Source organism: Rana temporaria, chromosome 11, assembly GCF_905171775.1.
Source record: "Rana temporaria chromosome 11, aRanTem1.1, whole genome shotgun sequence".
NCBI lineage: Eukaryota > Metazoa > Chordata > Amphibia > Anura > Ranidae > Rana > Rana temporaria.
In genome coordinates this window covers 109,806,675-109,819,711 of record NC_053499.1, presented here as the reverse complement: position 1 = coordinate 109,819,711, position 13,037 = coordinate 109,806,675, and the positions used below count along the sequence as shown (strand labels likewise).

Below are 13,037 nucleotides of genomic sequence, written 5' to 3'. Positions count from 1 at the left end.
ATCTGAACAGGAATAGATTAAAGATTTCCAATGAAGCCCCTAGTTCTTGTGACCCTGGGATTCCCTCACTTTGGTGGGGCTTTCCTCTCACTTCCCGATTTGGCTACGGGACAGCAAATGAAGGGAAATCTTTGCATTGGGACACAGGTGCCCCCTAAAAAAAAAAGAAAAAAAGAAAAAACGAAAATGTATTTTATGTGATCGAGCAGCACAAAGTGGCACATAATTGTTAAGTGGAAGGAAAATGATAAATGGTTTTCCAAGTTTTTTACAAATAAATATCTGAATAGTGTGGCATGCATTTGTATGAAGCCCCCATTACTCCGTTACCCCCAACTAAAATCTAGTGGAACCAATTGCCTTAAAAAGTCACCCAATTAGTAAATGGCAAACATGCGTGTAATTTAATCTCATAAATACAGCCTGTTCTGTGAAGCCCTCAGAGGTTTGTTTTGTTAGAGAACCATAGTGAACAAACGTCATGAAGGCCAAGGAACCTACCAGACAGGTCAGGAATAAAGTTGTGGAGAAGTTTAAAGCAGGGCGAAGTTATAAAAAAAAATCTCAAGCTGTGAACATCACACGGAAATAGTATGGCACAACTGCAAACCTACCAAACCATGGCTGTCCACTTAAACTGACAGGCCGGGATTTTGAGTGTATACTCAAGGCTCATGGCACAAATTAAAGCAAATGGACTGTTATCAGAACCTTTTCCTATTTCAAACGGAACCCTTCAAGGGTGTCCCCTATCACCTCTCTTTGCCCTTTCATTAGAATCATTCCTCTGCAGGGTCAGGCAAAACCTGGACATCATTGGGATTCGAACAGGGGATTTACATCATAAGGTATGCGCTTACACGGATGACCTTCTATTCTCACTTACCAAACCAGTTATATCCCTACCAAACCTTTTAAGAGAACTAGATCAATATGGTTCCCTCTCTAATTTAAAAATAAACATGTCTAAATCAGAGGCAATGGGTGTATCTATGTCCCTGTCCCAAATTAACACCTTAAAAGCCAACTTCAATTTTAGATGGACTCCTATGGCCCTTAAATATCTGGGCATGTTCATTCCACCTAAATTGAATCAAATGTATGCCTTGAACTTTCCACCTCTACTTAGTAGAGTACAGACCCTACTTTACAAGTGGCATCAGGGCCTTTTTCTTGGTTTGGTAGATGCAACATAATAAAAATTTCAATTCTGCACAAATTTACATATCTTTCAAACATTGCCAATTCACATACCTACAGAATTCTTCAAACAGATCAACGCGTTAATAACCAAATTTTATTTGGGCCCACAAAAGACCTAGAACTATGCCTAAGTAGCACGGTGGGTTAGCAGTACCCAATATGCAGAAATACTACAAGCGGCCCACATGGTAAGACTAATAGACTGTTGTAGACATGCAGGTCTCAAACTGTGGCCAAAGATTGAGCAATCACAATGCATGGTCCCGCTGCGTCGTGCGGTCTTGGGTTTTACAGATCTTAATCCTGCTCTTAAATAGCACCCAACTTTGGGACCCACTTTGTGCATCTGTTCCCGAATATGCTCTACTACCTCACTATCACCCGCCTACTCCCCCTTTTATCCTATTGTGGGGATTCCCCGCTTCCCCCAGGATTACAAGAGGGACCTTTTAGACTACTTTTAGACTTGCAATGTTACCAGGCTTCGCATTTCGCACGACCTGGCCCTCACCGTCTGTGTTGACCTCGCCAAATGATCGCTACTGCCTTGACTTCTGGAGCGGTGTACAGCTTTGACATTTAATAGCCTTCTGTCCCCGGACACATTCCAATGACCTCTGATCCCCATAGAACAACTATGTGAGGAGACGGGTCCCAGTTCTCATACACTCTTGCAAATGTATGCGCTATTGATTGCCGCCCCCCCCCCCCCTGATGATTATATTCCCCCCTTTATACGGAAGTGGGAAATTACATTGGACAGGACCTTTTCCCCCGGCAAAACATAAGCAGATTATACACTCTGCTTTAAAATCAACCATTTGCAATCGTACCCAAGAAACGAATTTCAAACTTTTGACGAGATGGTACCATACACCCTTAATACTTCACAAATACTCCCCCCTCGATCCCCGACAAATGCTGGAGATGTTGGGAAGACCGGGGGGGAGTTAGAGCACTTCTGGAAGGAGGTACATCGTATATCTCAGAAATTCACTGACTACATCCTCCCTGAAAAATGAATCTATTTCTATTACACGTTTCGAACATATCTGAAAAAATATATATTAAATCAATCTTGCGGCTTTTTTTTTTAATGCTGCCAGATCGTGCATTGCCCTGCATTGGAGAGGCTCAAGGCCCCCTACTATTACGCTATGGCTCACAAGAGTTGGAGGTAAATAAGATGGAAAATCTGCTACTATTGGCCCAAAACCAGCACGAGACCTACTCTAAAACTTGGGTCCATTGGAATACATTCAAATTCCCGGAGGAAGAAAAGGCACTTTTTGCATCCTGAGGTTATTAAAAACAGTGTTCGAACGCCTACAGGGTGCCCCCTATCCCCCTGCCGGCAGCTACACTTGTTCTGTTCTCCCCCCCTCTACTTTCCTTATCTTTCCTTTTCCTTCACTGCAACCTCTTTTCTTCCTATCCTTTCCAGTTTCATCCTTTTTTTCCCCAACACTACAATAAAACACTTTATCCGCACATTCATGGCGGCAATGATTAATCGAACCTAGAGTGCAGATTCCTCCACTAACAGTTTAGGTCTTGAAGATTTCATGATTATTGGGCGCTCCGACATGGCCGCCCATATACTTATACCAATTATAACTGATATTATACATTTGGTTTGCTTTACGTTCACTCTATTCATGTACCTGATCAAATGTATCAGCTGTTCCGTGTATGATGGATTAAAGGGTCACTAAAGGAAAAACATTTTTTAGCTGAAATTACTGTTTACAGGGTATAGAGACGATTAAAAATCAACCATATAATGTACCTCCTAGTTTCAGTTTTGTTTTTGCAATTAGCTTAGTTTTTGCATGTTATTTGATGCCTCCGTGCTGGACAGACCCATAGAGCAGTATTGGTTTGGAAAACAAAACTAGAATCTCACAGTACTGTGGTGATCAGGAAACAGACAACCAGGAAGTGTCCAGAACAGAGCAGAATTACAGCAACATCAGAGCAAAAACGAACAATGAGGACATGAAACCAGGACTGCAGTAATGTAAAGGAAGCTATTTAGCAAAAAAAAATAAAAAATTCCTTTAGTGACCCTTTAACTAAATAAAGAATATGAAAAAAAACTGACATGCCGGGCAAAGAGAATGAAGCCAATAGGCCCATTGAAGCTCTGGAAGAGCTGCAGAGATCCACAGCTTAGGTAGGAGAATAGGTCCACAGGACAACTATTAGTCGTGAACTCCTGAACTCCACAAATCTGGTCTTTATGGAAGAGTGGCAAGAAGAAAGCCATTGTTAAAAGAAAGCCATAAGAAGTCCCATTTGCAGTTTGTGAAAAACCATGTGGGGGACAAAGCAAACATGTGGAAGAAGGTGCTCTGATCAGATTAATCCAAAATGTTACTTTTTGGCCTAAAAGCAAAACGCTATGTGTGACGGAAAACTAACACTGCACATCACCCTGAACACACCATCCCCCACCGTGAAACATGGTGGTGGCAGCATCATGTTGTGGTGATGCTTTTCGTCAGCAGGGACAGGGAAGCTGGTCAGAGATAGAGCCAAAGACAGGGCAATTTTAGAAGAAAACCTGAGTCCGCAAAAGACTAGAGACAATTGGGCAGAGGTTCACCTTCAGCAAAACAACGACACTAAACATACAGCCAGAGCTACAATGGAATGGTTTAGATCCAAGCAAGACCTAAATCCAATTGAGAATCTGTGGCAAGACTAAAAAATTGCTGTTCACAGAAAGACACTCTCCATTCAATCTGACAGAGCTCAAGCTGTGCAAAGAAGAATGGGCAAGATTTTCACTCTAGATGTGCAAAGCTGGTAGAGACATACCCAAAAAGACATGCAGCTTTAATTGCAGCAAAAGTTGGCTTTTGAAAGTATTGACTCAGGGGGGCAGATTACAAATGCACGCCACACTTTTCAGATATTTGTAAATAAAATTGAAACTCATTTATCATTTTACTTCCACTTCACAATTATGTGCCACTTTGTGTGGGTCTATCATATAAAATCCCAAAAAAAAACATTTATGGTTTTGGTTGTAACACGACAAAACGTGGACAGGTATTGTGAGGTAAACCTAAACCTGCAGCTGAATAAAGTATAGCTTTGCATCCTGGATCAGGTTAAATCCCAGATATTCTGTTATCCAATTCAGTTCCATTTTCATACCTCCTTCTTTTGTCCAGTGCTCTCTTCTTCAGTTTCCGATGCAGTGTAAACTTGTCTGTCATCGTAATCTTCCTCTTCTATAACAAATAAATTAATAGATGAAAAACATTTGCAAGATGATGTTCTCTTTGAAGATGCTCTACTGGGACAAAAGACTACTATGCTGCATAGAGTATCAGCAGGCTTGTTTTACCCAACGAGACAACAGGGTAGTTGATATCAAAAGCAGGATTTTTGTACTCGCCGTAAAACCCTTTCTCTAGTTTTTTGGGTTACAGGAGGATTAGACACAGGCAAACAAAAACAATCTGTAGGCCAGTTTAGGATAATGAGATAGAGCAGGGCTCAAAATTTCAAGTCCTGAGCTACTAGCCAGGCCTCAAGGGTTACTCGCCACCAGTTGCCCCGCTCAACCCCTACCATGTCCCGCCCCTAGACACGCCCTCATAAATTATCTCATGAAATTACACCTAAATGTTTTATGCAGAATTAAGTTATAAAAATAAATATTAACAACAACTTTATCCATGCCCAAAAATGCAGCCTACTCATGTCTACAAGTGCAGCATGTGTCCTCAGTGCAGCCAAATGTCCCCTCATTGCAGCCAAATGTGGGGAAGGGGGCAGAATTGGGGGCATAGGTATAATGGATTGGGGGGATGATTTAAAGTCTAAATCTGCAATTAACCCCCCGTCCCCCCCCAATCCAGCACATGTTCCTTCAATCCCCCTCCCAGCAAACTCCCAGTGCCTCCAGAACACACATCTGTCTTAACATACTGTTTTACTGCGGGCACGGTGCACTCCTTGGATGTGTGGGAGCCTGGGAGGTGGAGAGGGGCGGTCCCGGGCGGCGTCTGGTATAGTAGTGGCGTGCTGCCTGTGACTGAGAGGCGCGGATCCGGGCAGCAGTTCTAGGTACATTTCAACTGTACTACTGGCCTATGGGAGGTGAATAGGGGCGGTCCCGGGCGGCGCACGCTCGTATCTAGGGTTGTCCCGATACCACTTTTTTAGGACCGAGTACAAGTACCGATACTTTTTTTCAAGTACTCGCCGATACCGAATACCGATACTTTTTTTTAAATGTGTCCCCAGATGCCGCCATGTCCCCCACAGATGCCGCCATGTCTCCCCATACCTAGATGCCGCCTAGTTAATCAGCGTGCAGGGAACATTACAGCTTTCATTTGAATAGCTGTGTGTTCCCCGCCGCGCATAGACACTCCCCCTTGCTCGGGATTGGACGGGTGATCTGCACTTTGACAGAACCCCCTGTCCAATCCCGAGCAAGGGGGAGTGTCTATATGCGGCGCGGCGGAGAACAGACAGCTATTCAAATGAAAGCTGTAATGTTCCCCGCACGCTGATTAACTAGGTGGCGCCGTTGCGGTATGCGGCGACGGCGGGGGGGGATGGGGGGAAGTATCGCATCTGACATCGGGGGGCATTTGCGGGAGTACAAGTACTCCCGCAAATGCTCAGTATCGGTCCCGATACCGATACTGGTATCGGTACAACCCTACTCGTATCCAATCAGCTGCTAGCCTGTGCAGGGACGGCGCGGCAGCTTAGTTGAGTTACTGGCCGCAATGTGTGTGTCTGAGTGGCACTCGCACTGCACATAAATCTCCTCGCCAAATGCGAGCACAAATTTTGAGCCCTGAGATAGATAGGATAGATATACACACACACACACACACACACACACACACATTACAGCTTAAAAACGCCACTTCGTGTTACTCAATGGCCTCACACCACTGCGTTTTTGAGCTGTAACAGGCATTGGCATTTTTAAGCTAAAAAAATAAAATAAAAATAAAAACACACCACAGAACCATCGTGTTCTGAGGCTCCAGCGCAAAAGCTTGAAGCATTGGCTGGAGTTTCTCTGCCTCTATTCAAAATCAATGATTCCCTATAGGAGTCCATTAATTTGAATAGAAGTCGCACCAAAAGGCGGACCAAGGTGATCCGACTTGCAATGCGACTTGTGTGCCGAGAATTTTGATGGGAACCCCTCCCCCCCATAGATTTATGGCATTATTTACTAGTAATGGTGGTGATCAGCGATTTGTAGCAGGACTGCAACATTGCGGCGGACAGATGACACTTTTTGGGGACCTGTGACAGTTATGCATCGATAAGCGTGATAAAAATGCACAGATTACTGTATAAATGACATTGGCATGAAAGGGGTTAACACTAAGAGCAATCAAGGGGTTAAGTGTGTCCTAGGGAGGTGTTTCTAACTGTGGGGGGAGTGGACTGACTGGGAGTAGAGAGAAATTGTTGTTCCTAATCACTAGGAACAGACGATTACACTATTTCCCCTGACATAACTGGGATCTGCTTTGTTTACAAAGGCAGATGCTCATGTTGCCTCGCTGTGGAGCAATTGCAGGTGGCCGGCGGACATGCGCATCGCCTCCTTGCGCCCATTGTATCCATTACACAAAGTGCTGTACCGTAACTTCTCTGGCTGGTCTGCAAGTGATTCAGAAGTTTTTTTTTAACCTAATGCATTCTATGCATTAAGAAAAAAAAACCCTTGTGTGCGCGCGCAGCAGGACCCCTTATACTTACGTCAAGTAAACTAACACGATTTCAAAGTAGCATCAATGTGAACCAGGGCTAGCTGGTAAGTTTTCCGATTGCTCAATTCTACTGTATGTGAGAGTATAACCTGAAAGTATATCGTGTTCCATGCCTCTCAATGGGCAAGAAAGACCTCTGCTTCTAGGAAAGATTTATATATTGGCTCCAAGCACAGTCAAACTCTTCAAAATAATCAGTGAATGCAAAATACACTACCTGTGGTAACAGTCACATTCATCTCCTCTTGTCTGATCTCTTTAAGCTGTAGAATTTTTTCAAGAACTTGAGGAATCTTTGGGCCTACGGAAGAATCTTCTGTCTATAAAACAATAGCAAATAAAATTACTCATGCAAAACATTAAAGAACCAAACTGAAAAATAACAGATACCCGGTTTAAAAAATCCTTTTTGAAGTAAAAATTTCTGTGGGCTGTTGCCAGATGGATTTTGAATTTCCATACAAATCTAGGGAAAGCAAAACCCCCTTGAAGCAGGTCAAATTGAGGAAAGTTGCAGGTCAGATGCACTTATGAGGTTGGGTTCACATGTGATGTGGAAACCAGCGCGATTCCAGTGCGGGTTCCCGCATCACATGTTACTCGCAGGCAGATCACACTGCCCTCTGAACCGCTGTGAGTGTCAATAGAAAGTTAATGGACACCCCCAGATCAATTCGCAGATTGCAGTGCAAACTGTCAAATGGTACAGGAATCGGATCGCATGAGTGTAAACCTATGTAATACGATTCCAGTGCAGACTAAAAGGGTGCAAATGCGAAGTGATTTCATCCATGCAGTTTGTATGGCTGAATTTGCATCGCACAGACATCACAAGTGATATGCACAGCAATGTGAAGCAAATCGCATGCAACGTCTGTTCGTACCAGTATGAACCCAGCCTCGAATTCTGAATAATCTCAGAATCCACTAAGGCTAGGTTCACGTCTATGCGGTTTACTTGCGTGTTTTTGAACACACGATTGTGACAGGGTGTCCCGCTGACAGCTGGGTGCAAGAAAAATGTATTGGTGTGCCCCCCCCCCAAAAAAAAAACATACCAAACCCTTATCCGAGCATGCAGCCCAAGAGGGGAGGGTTGAAGTTTGGACAAGCAAGCTCTAAACCCCCCAACTTAAGGCTCCCTGTCCCTCAATCTGCTGCGGGGAAAAAAGTCCCTTCCAAAAACGCAGCGGCTGAAAATCGCATAGATGTGAATGTATCCCATAGGAAACCATGTTAAATGGACTGTAGTGTGTTTCTACAAATTGCAAAACACACTAAAAAATGCATAGGTGTGAACCTTGACTGAAAGCTGTTGTATATCCTGCTTTATTTTTACCTGCAGGTAAGCCCCGGAGCCCTCGATACTGGAAGAAGGGAAGGGAGAAGATGTCAACCCTCTCAGTGGTGACCGGGCACCACCAAGAGGGCTTCCTTCTAAGGCAAGCATTTCATTATGTGCTCGTTTGAGGTGCATACTAGCACATTATGCCTTTATCTTGCAGGTTTTTTTTCTTCCCCTTAGCAGGTTTATAACCGCTTTAAGTCAATATCCAACTGATGTCATTGACTCAAGTCCAAATTCTAAAAAAAAAACAAAAAAAACAAACACATGCACTGGCCGATATTCAGTTTGCCACAAAGCCAAGATTTTGCGCCAACCATCGGTCAAAAAAAAAAAAAACACACTTGCCTCTCTAGATTCATCCCCAGGTGTTTGACCAAGTCCTCGCTGTCGAGCAATGGAAGGTATCAGAGGTGGAATGATAGTTCCAATAGAAAGGTTACCTGCAAATTAAAAACACATAGGGCTAGCTGCAGAGATTTGTGGACAGAAATGAGAACTCCCAATATATGTATCTATTACTACCTCTATTGAGAAGAAGGGATCGTGCAGCAGGAGAATCCTGATCAATGAGTGTTGCCTACAAGAAAAGATTAATAATTTACCAGGAAAATACAACCAAAAATGATACAAAAAATAAATAAAAATCACCAACTGACAATTATTTCAAACCTTTGGGAGGGAGTCCGATTGTAGTGGTTTACTGCCCTCAGAATTCATGCCCATTGTGAAAGCCATTCCTAGGTTGGGGGGTGGTGGAGGAGGGGCAGGCATAGGAGGAAGTGGCATTGCAGCCATCTAAAAACACATTGCATAAGAAGAGGAAGTACATTACTGAGAATCCAATAACATTGAGACAAACAATATAGGAAACCTAATCCCAAATTCACACATTCTATATATTGCAGCCAGTCTAATCAGACGTTGTGCCTGCCTTATATAAAAAAGAGATTTTTAATACAGCTTACCTGTAAAATCTTTTTCTTGGAGTACATCACGGGACACAGAGCGGCATTCATTACTATATGGGTTATATGGAGTACCTTCAGGTGTAGACACTGGCAATCTCAAACAGGAAATGCCCCTCCCTATATAACCCCCTCCCATAGGAGGAGTACCTCAGTTTTGTAGCAAGCAGTATGCCTCCCAAAATGGTCCTCAAAAAAGAGGGGTGGGAGCTCTGTGTCCCGTGATGTACTCCAAGAAAAAGATTTTACAGGTAAGCTGTATTAAAAATCTCTTTTTCTTTATCGTACATCACGGGACACAGAGCGGCATTCATTACTATATGGGATGTCCCAAAGCAATGCTTACAATGAGGGGAGGGAGAACATCTCCAAGACAAAAGGATTTAATTTAGAGATATATTCAAATCATAATAAATCCAACTTAGTTGAGAAAAATAAAATTTTTAAATTTAACTCGAACAAGAGGAGCCCCCGGAATCCGAGGGTCTCAAACTGCAGCCTGCAGCACTGCCTGCCCGAAGGCAGTATCAGTATTCCTTCTTACGTCCAACTTGTAGAATTTTGTAAACGTGTGGACAGAAGACCAGGTTGCCGCCTTGCAAACTTGAGCCATAGAGATCTGGTGGTGTGCTGCCCAGGAGGCCCCCATGGCTCTAGTAGAATGAGCCTTTAATGATACTGGAGGAGGCAACCCTTTCAAGCCGTAGGCCTGAGTGATTAATTGCTTAATCCACCTAGAAATGGTGGACTTTGCAGCTGCCTGCCCCTTCTTGGGCCCATCCGGTAGAATGAACAGCACATCTGTCTTCCGGATCTTCTTTGTAGCTTTAAGATAGGCCTTCATGGCCCTGACAATATCCAAGGTATGCAGCAACCCTTCCTTTCTGGAAGTAGGTTTAGGGAAGAAGGATGGTAATACCAAATCCTGGTTCAAATGAAAACTGGATATGACCTTCGGAAGGAAGGAAGGATGAGGGCGGAGAACGACCCTGTCCTTATGAAAAACAAGATATGGTTCCTTACAGGATAAGGCTGCCAGCTCCGAAACTCTTCTTGCGGAAACTATGGCAACCAAAAATACTAACTTCCTTGTCAGTAGAACCAAAGGAATATCAGCCAACGGCTCAAACGGTTGTTTCTGTAAACTTGACAGAACAAGATTTAAATCCCACGGACAAAGCGGGGATTTAACTGGAGGTCTAATACGTAAGACCCCTTGAAGGAAGGTCTTAACCAGCGAGTGGGTGGCCAGCGGCCGCTGAAACCACACTGACAGAGCAGAAATCTGTCCTTTGATTGTGCTTAATGCCAATCCTTTATCCACTCCTAGCTGGAGAAAACTTAATACTCTATCGATGGTAAATTTGCGAGAAAGCCATCGCTTGGACTCACACCAGCCTACATAGGCCTTCCAGACCCTGTAATAAATCACCCTAGAGACCGGTTTCCTGGCTCCGATTAGGGTAGAGATTACTTTCTGAGACAGACCTCTACCCCTGAGAATCAGGGATTCAGCTTCCAGGCCGTCAAATTTAGATGCCGTAAGGCAGGGTGGAGGATCGGACCTTGCGATAGCAGGTCTGGCCGTAGAGGAAGAGTCCAAGGGTCTCCCACTACCATCCTTAAGATTAGTGAGTACCATGCCCTTCTGGGCCATGCTGGAGCTACCAGGATGACTGGTATGTGCTCCACCCGGATCCTGCGCAGCAGGCGGGGTAGTAACTGGAGCGGGGGAAACGCATAAAGAAGTTTGAACTGATGCCAAGGGCAAACCAACGCATCGGTTCCGCAGGCCATCGGATCCCCTGAGCGGGACATGAACCTGTCTAGTTTCTTGTTGAGTCTCGATGCCATGATATCCACGTCCGGCACTCCCCATCTTTGGCAGAGTGCTTGAAAGACTAGTGGATGCAGAGACCATTCCCCCGGCCATAGAGTCTGGTGGCTTAAGAAGTCCGCCTGAAAGTTGTCCACTCCTGGAATGAATATTGCCGATATGCAGGGCACATGAGCCTCTGCCCATAGAAGAATCAAGCTCACCTCTCTCTGAGCGGCTTGACTCCTGGTTCCCCCTTGGTGATTTATGTGTGCCACGGCCGTGGCATTGTCTGATTGAATTCTCACCGGGAACCCCTGCAATTTTGACGTCCAAGCCCTGAGGGCTAGTCGAGCAGCTCTGAGCTCCAAGATGTTGATGGGCAACTGCTTCTCTGGCTTTGCCCAAGTACCTTGGCGAGTGCAACCATCCAAAATTGCTCCCCAGCCCGTCAGGCTGGCGTCTGTGGTCACTATCTTCCAAGCCACTGGGCTGAAAGACCTCCCCTTCAGTAGATTCTGAGGGTCTAACCACCAACACAGACTTTGCCGGACTCTTGATGAGAGTGGCAACGGGATATCCAAGGCCTGTGGCCTTCTGCTCCATGCTGACAGGATGGCTGCCTGTAGGATGCGAGTGTGGCTCTGGGCGTATGGTACCGCCTCGAATGTGGCCACCATCTTGCCTAGTAACCTCATACATAGGCGAATAGTCGGTTCTTTCTTGCTTAGAACCAGTAGGATTAATTCCTTGATGGCTTTTACCTTCCTCAGAGGTAGGAACACTCCTTGTTGTTCTGTGTCTAATCTCATGCCGAGATATTCCAACTGCTTTGTGGGCTGGAAAGCTGACTTTTCTCGATTTAGGACCCAGCCGAACCTCTCGAGGTATTGGACCGTGAGGGCCACTGCTCGCTCCAAGCCGGGAGACGAGTGATCTATGACTAGGAGGTCGTCCAGGTATGCTAGGATCGTGACCCCTTGGATCCTTAGTTTGGCTAGGATTGGAGCTAGGACCTTCGTGAACACCCGGGGGGCCGTAGCCAACCCGAAGGGAAGCGCCACGTATTGGAAGTGACGCGAAGCCACCATGAAGCGTAGATATCTTTGATGTGGCTGATAAATTGGAACCTGAAGGTAGGCATCCTTTATGTCTATGGACGCCATGAAGTCGTCCTTCTGGAGTGTGGCAGCTGCTGACCGCACGGATTCCATCCGAAATGAGCGGATCTTTAGATATGCATTTACCATCTTTAGGTCCAAAATTGGCCTGACATCTCCATTGGATTTTGGGATGATGAATAGGTTGGAGTAGAAACCCAGCCCCTGTTCCAGGACTGGTACCTCTACTATTACTTCCTGGGAAAGTAGATGATCTAATGCCGATCTTAATGCGGCTCCCTTTTCCGGATCGTTTGGAATCTTCGACTTCTGGAAATGAGGAGGAGGAAACCTTAGGAAATCTAATTTGTAGCCTGTGGCCACGGAAGACCGTACCCACTCGTCGGGAATGCTGGCTTCCCAAATCTCTGAAAAGAGTCGCAGCCTTCCCCCCACCTTCGTGGGTGGGGGCGCCCCTTCATAAGGTTGGCTTGGGGGCTGGTCTTGCTGGTTTGCGAAACCACTGCCTTTTGCCTCTAACAGCCTGTCCTTGTGATCTGCTGTTGAAGCCGAAGTTTGCTTTTGCAGGAGGCCGTCGATACTGCTTGGCATTAGAGGGCCCCTGCCCAGGGGAATACTGTCGTTTAAACGCAGGTCCCTGAACCTTCTTCTTAGTTGGCAAGAGAGTACTCTTGCCGTTTGAAATGGTCTGAATGTATTTATCTAGGTCTTCTCCGAAGAGTCGTCCTCCATGGAAGGGGAACCCTACCAGGAGCTTCTTGCATGGGGGCTCAGCCTCCCAGCTTTTTAACCATAAGAGTCTTCTCATATGGATAAGGG

The 13,037-nt window shown here is 45.2% G+C and overlaps 1 protein-coding gene across 1 annotated transcript in view; it reads right to left on the bottom strand.

Annotated features, from left to right (window-relative positions):
* SF3B2 (splicing factor 3b subunit 2) overlaps positions 1–13,037 on the bottom strand; it is a 62,779-nt gene that overhangs the window by 32,751 nt on the left and 16,991 nt on the right. The window contains exons 3-7 of the mRNA XM_040328825.1: positions 8,986–9,111; positions 8,839–8,893; positions 8,662–8,756; positions 7,186–7,288; positions 4,369–4,445 (exon numbers count right to left, since the gene is read on the bottom strand). Coding sequence (XP_040184759.1) covers positions 4,369–4,445; positions 7,186–7,288; positions 8,662–8,756; positions 8,839–8,893; positions 8,986–9,111 — 456 coding nt within the window. The remainder of the gene's footprint in view (positions 1–4,368; positions 4,446–7,185; positions 7,289–8,661; positions 8,757–8,838; positions 8,894–8,985; positions 9,112–13,037) is intronic.